The following is a 17,640-nucleotide window of genomic DNA, read 5'->3' as shown; positions in this document are numbered from 1 at the left end:
ATCTTTGAATTATGTTGACTTTTTATATTCAGTTTTGGCTGGAACTTATTAGCAATGCAATCTTGCAGGCAGCTGGGTGGAAATGGGATTGGGTTTCAAGGAATGAATGACAATTGAAAAATATGCATTACCTATTAAATGAATATCTGTAGATTGGCTTTCTTTGCAAACTTGGATATGGTGATCCTGTTCTCGTACTTTAATGTCTATTCGAGTCAAAAAGCCCAATCTATTGCAACTGGATTGTGACAACTGTGAACAAAGCAGCATGTAGCAAAGATTAATATTAAAAGGGGGGGTCGCAAACAAGTGAAAAAGAAAGGCATGGGAAGGCTGCGGCTGATTTGGAGCCAGAAAAGAAATCGTCTTGTGGCAGAGAGCATGGCTACAATATTAAATGTTTCTTGATCCACTTAGCAATGTGTCCCGTTTCTCAAGCCCCACTCCTAGGGTTGCCACAAAAGTTGATGATTTAATCATTGTACATATGTTTGTCAGTTTACTTGTTGGAATCAAGTTAACAGAAAACATTGACTGACTTCCTGTATTTAACAAGAACTACTGTTTATTGTAAATTTCTAATCATAAACAAACAACTATGAACTATTAACAGATGGCTTTACCAGTCAGATGCCTAACCACCTTCAAAAACCTGTATACAGATGCAGACAAACAGTAAAATATAATCCCAGTAAACTGGGAGCTGTAGTTAAATAGCATCCATCCACAGGGTTCATTGAGATGACCCTTTTGATTTGCCAAGGCTATATGTTGTTCAATCTCTACTTCAGGCTCTTTCACTTTGTACAAGACACTCACCTAATAAGTCTCTTAGCTGTTGTCTTTAATCAGATAACCTGCTGTAATTGGCAGGAGAAAAACTGACTTCCTTCAAGCTTGAGATAATTTTACGGCAGAGAAATGAACACATGACCTGTCCTTCCAAATTCTGAAGGCTTTTTTCTGTATTGTTCATATCCATGAGCTGTTTAACTTCCCAGGAACCAGAGCTGTCATCTCCTTTGGCATTCATGGCTGGTCACAATTGCATAAAACAATCAGGTACTTGTTGCTGACCAGAGCGCAATCTATGTGCACATTCTGTGGTTTGTCTTCCACAAATGGCTTCTGTCATGGCATGTACAAAGTTGTAGTGTAAGCACCACACAGTTTCAGTAACTTGCTTTTAAAAGCCCAGCAAGTTCTTCCACAGTCCTTGGTATAAAATTGAATATGAGCATGATTATAGAGGAGGTCATTTAAAATGTTGCTCTCCATTCAAATAGAAAAGCACATTTCAAGCAGAACTACTTCAGTATTTTTTGTAATGATGTGGAAATGGGTATTCATAATGTTTCAGGTTTGGTGACTATAAAGCATGCTTCTATATGAATACAATAGCAGAGTTCAGAATGACAAACTGGTGAAATTGACAGAAACATGGCAGACATCAATGGTGTGAAATTCATGCGTTCAGATACAAAGAATTAGGCATGGCAATGGGAAATAAATGGTGCAGTTTGAAGGAGTTGCAAGAGCAGTCAGCTAGAGATTGACCAGCCTCATTTTTCTATAGTTACAAATAGCAAGTGAAACTGAGAGCTGCATATTTAAGTTTGCTGACCATGTCAATTTACGTAGCACACTGAATTGTGTTATTAGGGTCCAAAAATTGCATGGGGCATAGATTGTAAGTGGACAGATCATCTAGATCTGAGAAAGTCAGATCAGAGTTGTTTCAAAATAACGAGACAGCAAGAACTGTATGCAGTAAGGGAGTGGCAGGTCGAAGTACTGGAATTGTGTTGTCGAGACAATAACTTGGGCCATAGAATTCTGGCTTTTAGCTCAATTGTCTGGATTAATGGTGATGTGGGGTAAGTTATGTTTCAGCTGTATGGAAGTCTAGAGTACTCTATTCATTTCGTGACTCTGCATGTTTGAAAAGACTTTAGGAGGGGTTGAATGTTGAGAAAATTTGGCTTTTGTGTTAAAGCTCATGAGAGTTCGAGACAGAAACTGGTCCCATTTGTGGATGGACCAAAAACCAGAGGTCACCAATTAAAGGTGGTTAACAAAGGAGGCACCCACAGCGTGAAGTGAATGCAGATTTTGAGTGGTGAATGAATCTACTACCTCTACATTCAATCATGGTTTTCAAAAAGCATTGGATAATTATTTGAAGAGGAAAGAATTGGTGGCCTACCAGAGTAAGGTGAAGTTGTGATTTGGTGAATTCTTGCAGAAAGCTGATGTTAAAACATCAGGTGTGCGGCATCTATTGAATCCATGTCATACAGATTTATTTGAATGATATTGGCCCTCAAAGGGCTACATTCTGAGGGCAGGTTACAAAGATCAGGCTTGTATTGACTTGAGTGCAAAGATTAATGTTGATTTAATTGTGTTCAAGGATCAGATGATGAGAAACTATTTATTCTGGGGTGGAAGTACAGAAGAAAATGGGGCATGATTTTAAAATTTATGCTGTTCACGGGTAATGTTGGAAAACATGCCTTGGCCCATGTAGAAGTGAACTCGGGAATTCTGTCCCATCAAATGTGAGGTCAATTGAAAATTTCAGAACAGATGTTGTTAGATTCTTGTAAGGCAAAGTGATTGGATGGAATTAACATGCAGATCAGCTATGATCTAATCGACCTCCAGAACAGGCTCAAGTGACAAACTGCCCCACTTTGGTTCCTTCCCACATTCTTTGTGAAGGTGGCAGAACAAGTTGAAGTTTTTTTTTAAAGAGGTCTTTGATATTTTAGTTTTTGTACACTGTTTCTATTTTATGAAACTAAAAAGTGATGTTTGAATCTTTACAAATCACGACTAAATACAGAGATGCAGTATTGCATCCAATCCTGGACACCACATTGAGGAAGAAATTAGACTTTGCACTGCAGAAATCACTTTTCTGGAATGCCTCCAGCTATCAGGCACTCTACTAAACTGAAGTTGCACGCTTTGAAGATTTAGAACCTGGAAAATTAGGTAAAGATTGATCCAAATGAAAATTTGATACAGTAGATGTGGCTACATCATTTTCTCTAGTAGGAGGTCAAGCACCAGAGAAAAGAGGAGACTTGAAGTAATTTTACTTTTAGTATTACGTATAATGATTGTGCTGTCTGAAAGGGTTGTGGTAGCAGATTAATTAAAAGGCACTTGGATAGGGGCAAATATTTATGTTAACGTAGCAAAAATAAGGGAGAGTCTCGTTGGGTCGTTGCTTCAGGGAAGAGGCGTCAGCAAGCTACTCCTGGTTGATCTCTTTCTGTGCTGTATGATTTTTAAATTATCCCAGGTAACTGTGTTTGAAAGCAGTCTCTCATTTAATCAGTAATTCAGTAAAAGTTGCATTTTTTTTCTTAATGGTTCAAAAGTTTAACTCTTCCATTTTGTGCACTTCTCAGCATGTTATGACATGGTGATTTTAGGAAAGCATTTAGATTGGCTTGATGGCTTAGTTGCAAAATTTTAAAAGTTTGCTGTCTGTGCTAAGTTTCAGTGAGTGTCAGCTTTGTTTTTGCATGCTTCATACTTCAGTTGACACCAGTGTTCTATTGGAAGGGTAGATGCAGCATTGTGTAGATCTAAACAAAATAAACAAAGGAAGAATGTTGAGTAACATGTTAAAAGTAATGAGTTACTTGAAACTTGGGCCTTTGTGTGATTTTATCATCATGAATTAACTGTGAATTTGGAGGAAGATCTCATATTTAGCCTTTGAAATAGGCTGAGTTTTGATCATCTCAGCTGGGGCTGCAGTTAGCCATAATGCCTCCAGATTAGGAACACTGACTTACTGCTGTTTTCCAATCCAGTCTACCATGCAGGAATTTATTTTACAAGCATGTGAGTGAATGCAGGATCAGGCTAAGTTTTGATAACCACCCCCTCTCTGCCACATTTAAACAGCATGCTAATACTTGTTCAGACTTTTATGAATTTTATCAATTGAATGTCAAGCCACAGGATGTCAAATGCTAATTGAACTGTACACAAGCATTTGCTATTTTAAAGCATAACTTATGATGTCTGAACACCTCAGAATTGGGAGGTTTGAAAGTACATTATTTGAGTTAAAGCTGCAAAGAAAAATGATAAAGTTTGATTTTACTGAGTAGCTTTCTGTGATCATTGTGGAAGGTTTTCTATCTGAAATTGAATTCTAGATTCAATGCATTCAGAGTCTTTGAAAGCAACAGTATCTGCCAAGAAGCGAATGAATGATATTTGGTATGATTTTAATTTTTAAAAAAATCAAATACTGATTGGATAAAAGTATTTAACATGGGGTTAAAAACATGTTTTTAACTACTGGGCCAAGCATTTGAGAAATAATGGAATATAGGGTGGCCTTGTGTGAACACATTGTCAGTGTGTAGTAAAAGATAAAGATATGGTAGAAAATGAGGTTGTATGGCTGTTTGGAAGAGAAAAGACCAGAAGACAATAGCATATGTTCATACAGGGTAAGAACATTGTGAGAATAAATATATGTGAAGAACAATAGCATAATAGGTCAGAGACCAAAACCAATGATCTGGAGTTAGGTTCACATTTTCGTCTATCATTTTGATGGAGCTGGAGCAGGAAGCTAGTATTGTCATGGTGACCATGTGTCTATTCCATGATTGTAAAAAAAAAAATTTGCTTTATTAATACCTTTTGGGAGAAAGGATATCTGTCATCCTTGCCTGGTCTGCATGAGTTTGCCTCTTCACTACTCAGTGAAGTGGCTGTACCATCAGTTTCTCAAATGAAATTAGGACTAGTCCTTGCCAGTCATATTTTCTGTAAATGGGGAAAAGAATTGAACAAAGAATATTCAGATAAATAAGTGAGAAAATTGAAAATTTGTGGTTCCTTTGCTTGGTGTTGAATGTATCAGATCATGTTCTTTGTGAAGCATTTTGCAGGTAGTTGATTTCCAGAAGTTGAAGGCACTAAGTCAGTGCAAGTTTTGATAACTTCTCAACTTTGCATTTTTATATTGGTAATTTTGAGAGTGTCACAACAGAGCAAAGAACAAATTGATTAATTATGATGAACTGATGAATGACCTCAATGGTGGGCAAGTTGTTGGATGGAATCCGGAGGGACAGGATGTACATTTATTTGGAAAGGCAAGGGCTGATTCGGGATAGTCAGTATGGCTTTGTGCATGGGAAATCATGTCTCACAAACTTGATTGAGTTTTTTGAAGAAGTACCAGAGAAGATTGATGACGGCAGAGCAGTAGATGTGATCTATATGGACTTCAGTAAGGTGTTCGACAAGGTTTCCCCATGGGAGACTGATTAGCAAGGCTAGATGTCACGGAATACAGGGAGAACTAGCCATTTGCATACAGAACTGGCTCAAAGGAAGAAGACAGAGAGTGGTAGTGGAGGGTTGTTTTTCAGACTGGAGGCCAGTGGAGTGCCTCAAGGATTGGTGCTGGGCCCTCTACTTTTTGTCATTTACATAAATGATTTGGATGCGAGCATAAGAGGTACAGTTAGTAAGTTTGCAGATGACACCAAAATTGGAGGTGTAGTGGACAGCAAAGAGGGTTACCTCAGATTACAACAGGATCTGGACCAGATGGGCCAATGGGCTGAGAAGTGTCAGATGGAGTTTAATTCAGATAAATGCGAGGTGCTGCATTTTGGGAAAGCAAATCTTAGCAGGACTTATACACTTAATGGTAAGACTGTCCTAGGGAGTGTTGCTGAACAAAGAGACCTTGGAGCATAGGTTCATAGCTCCTTGAAAGTGAAGAAGGCATTTGGTATGCTTTCCTTTATTGGTCAGAGTATTGAGTACAGGAGTTGGGAGGTCATGTTGTGGCTGTACAGGAGATTGGTGAGGCCATTGTTGGGATATTGCGTGCAATTCTGGTCTCCTTACTATTAGAAAGATGTTGTGAAACTTGAAAGGGTTCAGAAAAGATTTACAAGGATGTTGCCGGGGTTGGAGGATCTGAGCTACAGGGAGAGGCTGAACAGACTGGGGCTGTTTTCCCTGGAGTGTCGGAGGCTGAGGGGTGACCTTATAGAGGATTACAAAATTGAGGGGCATGGATAGGATAAAGAGACAAAGTCTTTTCCCTGGGATCGGGGAGTCCAGAACTAGAGGGCATAGGTATAGGGTGACAGGGGAAAGATGTAAAAATACCTACGGTGCAACATTTTCACGCAGAAGGTGGTATGTGGATGGAATGAGCTGCCAAAGGATGTAGTGGAGGCCGATACAATTGCAACATTTAAAAGACATCTGGATGGGTATATGAACAGGAAGGGTTTGGAGGGATATGGCCTGGTGCTGGCAGGTGGGACTAGATTAGGTTGGGATATCTGGTCGGCATGGATGGGTTGGACTGAAAGGTCTGCTTCCATGTTGTACATCTCTATGATTCTATAATAGTGTAAAAATTGTAAGAATTCATAATCAAATACAAAGTTCATCATATTTGCATGAATATATTTGCTTCTGGTGAATTAAAATGTAAATGATTTTCCAAATTTCTAAACAGTGTAGTTCCATTCCAAGTCTTCAAACTGAAAAGTTAGCCCTGAAGCCATGCCCCTCTAGCTTACTATTTTGACTACCTGAGATGATTTGAACAATTTCAAAGTTGTTTGAAATTGACAATGCATAAATTTCTATGCTGTAGGTTTTGCGACAGCATCAAATTGTGAAGACAGAAGTAGGGCTATATTTGTCAATATTTTCTTATTTCAGAGTACTGCTTCTAATATTTGAGAATAAGTGATGTCCTTTTAAAATGTTCTTCCCAAAACAACCCCGATATTCTATGGCTGAGTGGTAAGATTAAAGATTTTCTTTCAGACTGCCTGTCTGCTCTACCTCAGTTTATAGCCATTTAAGAAGTATCTGACCTAAGAATGTGAGTACCAGCTGAGCATTTGTATGTCTAACTAAAACTGGCTATCGTTCCCTGCATCAATATTGAGGCTGTTCCAAGTACTCATTGCTGTGTGGAGTTTGTCGCAGATGCAAGTATTTACTAATTGAGTAATGCATATGATTCTAGGCATAGAACAATTAGAACTACATGCCCTGAAGAGTAGTCAGATTTTTTTACAAATATGTGCTTGATACCTGGGATGTTTGTGAGTTTCTTTTCTTTTGTTTCTGTTTTAATTTACTAAGAAACTGATTTTTGCCAACAGTGAGATCTTTATGCCAAATTGTTATGACTGAAGGTTTTTATGTGGTCAGTGTTGACAGCTGTCAAGTTTGTCAAGAGAAGTTGAGTTATACCAAACTACTTGGTATACCTGACCTTTTTTTTTGCGATTTACATAATCACCTGCAAATAACAGTGACTTTCTTCCCCATGTTTCCCAAAGTCCTTAGGACATAATTTTTGACAGCCCTGTCCTGGTAGCAAAATGATTCTTGGTCTCAGTTTGTGAGGGCAGAGGAGTTGGCCTAGCCAGTGGCCAGGGCAGTCAAGGTGCATCAGTAACATAGAGCATCTGTGTCTGTGAGGCAGTTTCTGCACTGAAGAGTAAAGACAGATTAGAAATTTTTAATATGCTAAAAGGCTCAGCTCTTTTAGGGACATGAAGTGATTCAGAGAGGATATTATTTATGTTTGAAAACTGTTGCTGCCTTTCCTTTTGTCCCATTGGAACTCTCAACTCTCCATGTGTAATGCGTGGAAATCCTGTTGTGTTTGAATACACAGTTCCCATCAATATCGGGGAGAACGAGTTGGAAACCTGCCCACTGGGCTTGTATTTTGACGTAGATTGAAATTTCACGTTACTTGACTCATCAGACATGGAGAGTCTGTTGACGTCTTAAGTGACCCTCATTCACTAGACTTCCATGAATGTTGAAAAGCTGTTTAACTCTCAGCTAGTCTTGTCCAGCAGCAGTTTGCAACCAGATAAGGCAGCTATGGCTGATTGTACTCCCTTAACCCATATCAATATAACTTTCCAAGTGTGGCTTCCTTCTAAAATGGTTCAGTAGGTAACTGGACAAACTTGCTAAACCTTTAGAGCTGACAATATTCTAGATCACCCTGGCAGATGTAAAGAAGTCCACGGTATTGTCTGAGGAGGAGCATTGACTTGCCTAATTCTGATTCTTATTAAACTGCAAAAAAAGATAATATCAAGAAACTTGATGGAAGTGACTCCTGTGTTCTAGTGAAGGCATTTAGTTGCTCTTTCCATCTGAAATCACAAAGATTAAATGACCACAATGGCAATGTGATTTCACTTTACTGTGTAAGTTGAGTTTGCAGTGAAATGTTTCAAATAAAGTCTTTGCAAATAATTGAGCAGTTGGCTTAATGAAGTCTTAAGTGCACCAATGATGACTTCAACTCCATGATATTGTTTGTCACAGCAACATTGTGATGATAGCAGTGCTATTTTACACCCTTTATAGTGCCTTTTATTGCTTGTATTTGCTCGGAACTGGCTGGAGATTTGTAACAGTAATACAGTACATCAAATTTCTGGTTATCAACACTATGTATAAGGAGTCGTTCAGATTTGTAGTACAAACAGGTTGCAATTACAATTAACATTTCTGATGTCTCTGCCAGTTGGTGTGGATGACTACAGCTCAGAGTCTGATGTCCTTATTATACCTTCAGCCTTGGATTTTGTTTCTCAAGACGAGATGCTAACACCGTTGGGTCGACTGGATAAGTACATTGCTAGTGAGAACACGTTTAACAGGTATGATGTGGAGAAGTACAATTAATGCAGATAATCCTGTGCAAAAATGATTTCTCTTTTAAACTTAAAGATTAAAATTTCTGTTTTTGTTAGTAAGCATATTTCATACCACAACCTGATATAGTTGAACAGTATATATAAAATCAACTAAACAATGCTAGATTTATACTTTTTTGTTTTGTGAGGAAGTGTAACCACAATATATAGCCTTCTGATTTGATAATTGCACAGCTAATATACAACCCATTATAAAGCACTTAAACTTTGAACGACAGTATTTTCACACATCAGTAAATTAGACCTTACAGTATGAATGTAATTTGATAAGCATTTTGCTAATTCGGAAACACAATTCAAGTTTGTTTGTTAAAATGTTGTATTGTGAAAGTAACTAGGGTGGCATTGAACCTCGTGAGGCAGGTTTAGCAATGACGTCTCATCAGTGCTGTGTTAGATGATCTTGGCTTATATGGTTGTGAAACACTGCACTGAGCCTTGGCTTGAAATTAGGGAACAACAATCACCAACTCCTGATCCACTGACCCCTGCCGAATAGTATCAATACAGACTCTGTCCAGGTTGATGCCTGCCTTGGTGAAGTAACATCAAACTCACTGTGGTGGGTGCCATTACTTGGAGTTTTACTCCTACTTAAATTATTACATTTGGGAGTGAAACAGTAAAATAAAACAGGGGCTGCGGAAAAGTTGATAACTAATTTCTGTAAATTTATTTTTGACTTAACTTTTTTTCCATCATTTTGAAATATGGCAAAGAAAGAAATGCATTTTTCTCCTCTGTCCCATATCGCAACCCTTATTTTTTTTCTAGTAGAAGTATGATTAGAAACTAGCTGTTTGCCAGTGCTATTCTACATAGAGGAGTCTGAGTTAATCTTCCTCTATCAAAAGAAACAAGAAGTGACATGGTGGCTGGCACTGCTGCCTCACAGCGCCAGGGACCTGGGTTCCATTCCAGCCTTGAGTGTCTGTGTGGCGTTTGCATATTCTCCTCATGTTTCCTTCCACAGTCTAAAGATGTACAGGTTCGGTGGATTGGCTGTGCTAAATTGCCAATAGTGTCCTCTGTGCAGTTTAGGTGGATTAGTCATGGGAAATGCAGAGTTGCAGAGATAGGGTGGGAGGGGTGAGTCCAGTTGGGATGCTCTAAGAGGGGTTAATGGGCTGAATGGCCTCTTTCCTCATTCAGGATTCTGTGATAACATTCTGAATTCCATCTGTCATTGAGGCTATACTTTCTTGACTCAACTGCATCTAGTTTCATAAGGGGTAGGAAGAATTCGACTAGTTAGTAGATATTTCAGCTGGACAGTTTTTGTTTGCAAAGTAAGTGTATTTAAGCACGTTAAGTTGGAATCATGAAGAAGGGAAAGTTTTGGTCTTGCCAACCTGGAGTTTAACAATTTTTACAACTGATAGATATGTTAGAATTCTTGGAGAAAGCAATAACATTTTTTTTAAAAAGTTTGAAATCTTGTTGTCAAATTCAAAGGCCCCAAGGGATCCTTCCATATCCACCACAAGTTAACCTGCACCTCCACACACATCATCTATTGCATCCGCTGCACCCGATGTGGCCTCCTCTACATTGGGGAGACGGGCCGCCTACTTGCAGAATGCTTCAGAGAACACCTCTGGGACGCCCGGACCAACCAACCCAACCAGCCCATGGCTCAACACTTTAACTCTCCCTCCCACTCCACCGGGGACATGCAGGTCCTTGGACTCTCCATCGGCAGAACATAACAACACGATGGCTGGAGGAGGAGCGCCTCATCTTCCGCCTGGGAACCCTCCAACCACAAGGAATGAACTCCGATTTCTCCAATTTCCTCATTTCCCCTCCCCCCACCTTGTCTCAGTCGGTTCCCTCAACTCGGCACCGCCCTCCTAACCTGCAATCTTCTTCCTGACTCTCCGCCCCCACCCCACTCCAACCTATCACCCTCACCTTGACCTCCTTCCACCTATCACATCTCCATCGCCCCTCCCCCAAGTCCCTCCTCCCTACCTTTTATCTTAGCCTGCCTGGCACATTCTCCTCATTCCTGATGAAGGGCTCTGGCCCGAAACGTCGAATTTCCTGTTCCTTGGATGCTGCCTAACCTGCTGTGCTTTAACCAGCAACACATTTTCAGCTCAAATTCAAACTTAGACTTGTTGCCTGTAACCAATAAACTAAAACCAATAATTGCTTGGTAGGCAACTAATACTTACTACAGAAATGGAGACTCTTATTAATGCCTTAGCATGACTCCAAACCCCACAGGATGACTGTGTTATCAGGAAAACATCGAAAGTCACTTGGGTTTGACTCCTTCACATTGTGTTATCGTGTTGATTGACCATTGAAAGTCACTTTCCTTCTGTATTTGGAGAATGCCTGGACTGATTATTCACTGTAAGACCCGAGTCTGGTGATTCTTGCATCCCAGCCTGGCAAGGGCAAATCTTCAAGATTCTATAGAGTGCTAAAAGATGCGACTCTCTTCAGCCAGTTTCTTGGGCTTATTGTAAGGCAAAATTCATAGCACATCACAGGACCCTCTTCTTTAATCCCTTCTTCAAGTTAAAGAGACAATCCAAAACATCTTAGAAAATTTTGCATTTGAAGTAGAAGTAAGTGTTCATCCCATCAATAGACTATTTACATGATCTCTGGGTTAGTTACAAAAATCTTATGTAGTGAGGAGTTAAAATCCATAAAATGCCCTCCCTGACTGTGGTGGACTAACTGTGCCAGCCCATTTTGAAAGCCGTGGTACCGAATACAAGTGTCATTGCTGCATGAATATTCAGTTCGCATTTCCTTTTCAAAATAATGTTCCTAAGCATTTGTGATTTTACTCTACATGTTCAAGTGCACTTTTGTGTTTAAAAGGAGAACTAGAGTGTTGTGTAGGTGTGTCTCATTCAGTGATAGAATGCTTCAGGCACTAGTGTTGAGAAGGTTTGTGTAACAGCAGGCGATTTTGGGCCTGGTCTGACGTGGAGTTTGTTGTACAGAAATAATTCTGGGTGTGTCTGTTCTTTCTACTCTAGATTATGCAAATAAGAAGCAAATTCTGAGACGAGTCCAAATGACCATTGTTTAGATGTTGGAACCACAACTTTTAATTTGCTACCTGTGAAGTTTTGTGCAGTACTGTAAGACAGGTCTGCATTCGGATAGGTGCTTATTTTTCCCACACGAAAAGTAGATTCCCATGTGGTTTTCATTATCTAGCTCGTGGGGAATATACCTTGTATACCACATGCTAACAAATTGTATTGCGCCATCTGATTACAAACAGTAAAGCTGTCACAAATGCAATCCAAGTAGTAAGTCTGGATGTAGATTGTGAAACTCTTCCTTTTTTTTTATATGAAATATATTCTGTCCTTTTGAGGAAGGAAATTGCAATGACTGTTTTCGTGGTTAGCTCAGCCTACAATTGTCAAAATTAATTTGATGTGAGTGTCATGCAAAGTGCGATAAAAGGAATGGTCTCATCCATGACACACACATTAAAGTAAAACTTTTACGTTCAGTTTGTGACTGAAAAGTTATTTTATGAAATATCAATTAATTTGGTTAACTCATGAAATAAAATAAAAGTAGGCTTCCAAGTACAGATCTGGAATTGAAGCGAGGTGTACTCTTTCCATTACCTTGCAATTGAATCTGAGGTGATGCAAAAATATTATGTTGAAGATGAGGTTTGGATTTTGTGAAATTACTTTTTAGAAAAAGATGGTTGTTTTGCAAGGTTATAGTTAATATTTGATTCTCATTGGAAAATTGAGGACTGCAAGGAAGAAATTGTTTGCTTTAATTTCGATTAGATTACTTAGTGTGGAAACAGGCTCTTCAGCCCAACAAGTCCACACCGACCCGCCGAAGCATATACCACCCAGACCCATACTCCTACATTTACCCCTTCACCGAACACTACGGGCAATTTAGCATGGCCAATTCACCTAACCTGCACATTTTTGGATTGTGGGAGGAAACCGGAGCACCCGGAGGAAACCCACGCAGACATAGGGAGAATGTACAAACTCCACACACAGTCGCCTGAGGCGGGAATTGAACCCGGGTCTCAGGCGCTGAGAGGCAGCAGTGCTAACCACTGTGCTACCGTGCCGCCCAAAAAGATGTGCAGGTTAGTTAGATTAGCCATGCTATAATGTCCAGGCACGGTGGCACAGTGGTTAGCACTGCTGCCTCACAGCGCCAGAGACCCGGGTTCAATTCCCGCCTCAGGTAACTGACTGTGTTGAGTTTGCACGTTCTCCCCGTGTCTGCGTGGGTTTCATCCAGGTGCTCCGGTTTCCTCCCACAGTCACAAAGATGTGTGGGAATTGGCCATGCTAAATTGCCTGTAGTGTTAGGTAAGGGGTAAATGTAGGGGTATGGGTGGGTTGCGCTTCTGTGGGTCGGTGTGGATTTGTTGGGCCGAAGAGCCTGTTTCCACACTGTAAGTAATCAAATCTAAATTTCTATACGTTTGAGTGCTTGGGCAATTTATATACTCAAGGAACTTAATTATCTTATTTTTTATATGCACACAGTTGAAAGAAGTGTTGTGCACACTTCTGCACACTAGTTTTTCTTACTCACTGGTCTGCAGAATTCCCTTGATTTCTGTCGACTGATAATGTACACAAAGAGCAAATAAACACAGACTAAGCAAACATAACCCTCAATTGATTAATGACAGTACCAAGTGAAACATATAAGGATAGCTAATTCCCTACTGTATTTTCACTTAAAAGAAGTAAGCTGAGTAATAAAAGGAAAGCTTGCTGCACAAGTCAAGATGGCAGAATTTGGTCTAGGCTAACTCAACGGTCATTATTAGTGCCAGTGATTTCTTTTGATCAAATGGATCTATTCTGGAAATGCAAAGTATTCCATGAACAACTTCAAGGAGCAGTGAGTTCTGGTGTTTTGACCAATGTTCTTAACTACCAAAAAATAGTATTGGCATGGCAGCTTGCCGCCTTGTTTCTGCCTTGGATTTATGACTGAATTTTGCTGTCTCCTTCATCCTTTTTTGGACAGTCATTGCTCAGACATAGATTATACTTTCAGTCACTATTGAAACTGATGACATTAGTGAACTTCATGCTAAAACTTCTTGTTTTTGTATTAGTGCTTGTTGAGGAAATGTCCAAAATATATTTAGATCTAAAAACATAAGTTTAATTCAAATGACTATTATGAATCAAATATCAAGATCTTGATCAGCCAAGAGGGGATAAAAGGCAATCCACTGAGGAAAATAGTTGAATGAGATGAATGTTCTAGATGTTCTATACGTTCCAATGTGTTCTATTAACTTTCCAGTTTCAGGTCACTGTCTATATTCCTAAACTACAATGCAACACTATTGTTCTGAATCTTATCATAGTGTTGACAGTTTACCTTATCCTGTTTGACGGAAGTTGACGTATCTTATTGCTCTCTTGCCTCTAGCCTCATATCCTTAGAAATTGCTGCAGCAGTAGAACCTTCTGAAGCCTGATAATACCTGAACAGGGGCATGGTTTTTCTGACTTGTGACCCTTCTAACAAATCAACCCAGCAAATTCCCTGTGCAGACTTCACATGATGAATGTCATCTCAACAGACAAATGATTAACTGAAATGTCCAGGTTAACCTTCTTTCAGATGAAACATGACAAGGGCTTTCAGTCTTACCAGAGAAATTAAAACCTTTGATAGTACAATTTAATGTATTAGTAACATTTCTAAGATTTATTACACTAAGGTTTCTTTGTGGCAGCCTGTTTATAAGTCCTGAAAAATAGCAGCAAACAAAACCATGGTATGATTATAACGTTGAGGCATTGACTTAAACAGGTGCTCATGTAGGCTGCTGAGGACAGGATGATGAAATATGACTAAAGAGACAGACATTAGGCAAGATGGAAAGTGGAAGATGGCAATCCAATAAATAGTAGTAGTGACATCTTAAGGCAAAGGAATGTATCGGGAGTATCAGGGTCTATTGCCTAACCAACTGCAAAGTTTTCAAACAATCTGGTTCATGCTACATTTATGTCTAGTGAGGAGATATACAATTTTCACTCTGCACCGAGCATGTGACTTGTGTTTCACTGTGGAAAATTGTATCTCAACCAGTAAAAGACATAGTCATAGAGATGTGCAGCATGGAAATAGACCTTTCGGTCCAATTCGTCCATGCCGACCAGATATCCCAACTCAATCTAGTCCCATCTGCCAGCACCCGGCCCATATCCCTCTCAACCCTTCCTATTCATGTACCCATCCAAATGGAGATAGCAAAGGAGGAGATTTGTTTGTCTGTCTGTCTGTCTTTTAGGACTGTCCAGAAATACTGGTTGGGGGAAGGAAACGAAGTCACTTTTGAAGTTGGTCCCAATTTTCAGGGAAGTATAAATGAAACCATGTAATGGCACTCTGGGAATTGGATAATGACAATTAATGAAGGACACTGGACATAATGGAGGAAGACAAAGATGTAGACCAAGTTTGACAGTTACGGAAGACCAGAAGTAAATTGGAGTGGCAGAGACTTAATGAGCTGAGAAAAAGTGATTCATTAGTTAGTTAAAAATAGAATGATGATTATGTGAGGTAAGTGCAAATATAATAGCATATTCAAGGTTTGTGCGAAGATTTGTAGCTCGGGTGCTCGTTGTTGTGGTTCTGTTCGCCGAGCTGGAAGTTTTTGTTGCAAACGTTTCGTCCCCTGGCTAGGCGACATCATCAGTGCTTTGGAGCCTCCTGCGAAGCGCTTCATAAGAAGCGCTTCGCAGGAGGCTCCAAAGCAGTGATGATGTCGCCTAGCCAGGGGACGAAACGTTTGCAACAAAAACTTCCAGCTTGGCGAACAGAACCACAACATAATGGCATATTTAGAATCCTGGGATGACAGCAATTTTAAAGAGGAGTGATGTGTACAAGGAGAAAGAGGTGAACATAGAGTCTCAATCTTAGGACCACAAACAAGGTCACTGAGAAGAAGAGCAAATATAGTCTTAATAGGTATAACAGGAGTTTGCTGGCCTTTGATTTAAAAAATTGTATTATTATCAATAAAAAAACAGATAGAGATGAGTCTACATTTGTAGAACTGTCCTGAAGATATTGAGTCAAAGCTGAGGAATTGCAGAATTGCAGAATACTTTGCTTACAGCATTTATTCCATGTTCTGCAAAAGTAAAAGGATACAGGGAATGAAGTATAAAAAGGATGTGTGCATCATTTTTCTCTTGACTTGATCTCAGTTCAAGTGGATAATATTTTGGAGCAGTAATTCAAGAATGTGTTTGTTATTTGTAGTGTTACTATTACTTCATACATGCTTTGTTAATATTAAGACACTTGAAATCCAAGTAATATCTAAAACACAGTTTACCTTGAGTTGCAATCTGCAGGAAAATTTTTTTTTTCCCCCCAAGTAATGTGCAAAAAAGAAAATTATAGGCATTTTGCTGGATCACAATGTTAAATATATTCAGCAATAGAAATTTGATTGTTTTCACAGTCTTCTTAAGATTTAACAGGTCTCAGTTTGAAAACTTAGTCAGGCACAGCTGCATGTCTGCAATTTCAGTGAACAATTCCAAACATTATTAGAAATTCTGTAAGACCAATTGAATGAAAGAATGCTCTGTTGTACAGAACCTTTAATGACCACAAGTTGTTCTGAAGCCTTCAGTCCCAGCAAGTGCCATCACTATGGTAAATTTGGACGTGTGGCACTCGCTTTCCCTGCAGCTTTCTTTCTTGTTTTTTCTTTTAAGTATGAAATCTAAGGTATTATCTTGTTAGCTGCTAATGATTTAAGTTTTCTGATGCAATAACTATTCTGGTCAACTGAATCAGCACTGCATCATGCTTGCATCTCTGGAACTAATTTTTGCAATTTGCTTGTTGTGGCTAGTACCTTTTTCCCAATAATGATAACAGCAAGTGGGCTTATCCTATTGAATATTGCTGATGAAGTTTGGGATGAAGGGCATTTGGATCCTAAAGTTGCTGTCAACAAGCATGAAGTAACACTATAGCTTTCCTTATTCAAGCACTTTTATCTGCCTCACTTTCCTATGTACTTTTGCAAGACTTCAGCTGTCGTTTTGGAAATCATGATATGATTTAAGTGAGAGTTTTCTACTTTTGTCTTTTGAACCCTAAACTAGAGTTCATCTAAATGTCAAGAAAGTTCACATGATGTCTACACCAAAATAGCCTATCTTGGCCAGGATAGTTGTGCAACAGTGGATGTTTGATTGGTCAAATGAATTCATTTTGAAGTGGGTATCTCCTGAGTACTAGTAAAACGGGACATATCTGCAGATGCTGGAAACAGAAATTACTGGAAAATGGCGGCAGATCTGGCAGCATCTATGGAGAGAAATCAGAGTTAATGTTTTGGGTCCAGCACCCTTTCTTCAGAACTGATGGTAGCTATGAGAAATTTGGTTTTCATGCAGAAGATAGGGTAGGGTGGTAGGGATAAGGAGTAAACAATAAGTGGTTATAAGAGTCCAAAGATAGAGAAGAACAGTTGGACAGAGACAAGAGTGGATGACTGTCAGCCTAGGAGCATCAATGACTGCTAATAGGGATCGTTAGTGACTAACGGGGGCGTAGTATCTGATAGATTGTGATAACAAGGCCTGGTGTGTGGGGTTGGGGTAAGGACATGGGAGAAGGTGCCTCAAGCTCTAAAATTGTTGAAGTCTATATTGAGTCCAGAACACTGTAGAATTCCCAAGTGCAAAATGAGGACCACCAGCTTGTGCTGAGCTTCACTGGAAGATTGCAGCAAGCTGGAGATGGGGAACAGGGTGGTGTTGAAGTGGCGGGCAACTGGAATCTCAGGATCTCTTTTGCAGGCAGGACGTAGGTGTTCTGCAAAGTG

General features: G+C 39.5%; 1 protein-coding gene across 2 annotated transcripts in view; it reads left to right on the top strand.

Moving 5' to 3' along the window:
- LOC132815096 (serine/threonine-protein phosphatase 4 regulatory subunit 1-like) overlaps window positions 1–17,640 on the top strand; it is an 84,004-nt gene that overhangs the window by 3,032 nt on the left and 63,332 nt on the right. The window contains exon 3 of one of the 2 annotated variants that reach the window (XM_060823852.1): window positions 8,636–8,720. In XM_060823852.1, the coding sequence (XP_060679835.1) occupies window positions 8,636–8,720 (85 nt within the window). Of the gene's footprint in view, window positions 1–8,584; window positions 8,721–17,640 lie in introns of both variants that reach the window. The other variant, XM_060823851.1, reaches the window with a different exon arrangement.

This window comes from Hemiscyllium ocellatum, chromosome 4, assembly GCF_020745735.1.
Source record: "Hemiscyllium ocellatum isolate sHemOce1 chromosome 4, sHemOce1.pat.X.cur, whole genome shotgun sequence".
NCBI classification, from domain to species: domain Eukaryota; kingdom Metazoa; phylum Chordata; class Chondrichthyes; order Orectolobiformes; family Hemiscylliidae; genus Hemiscyllium; species Hemiscyllium ocellatum.
This window is presented reverse-complemented; position numbering and strand designations above follow the sequence as displayed.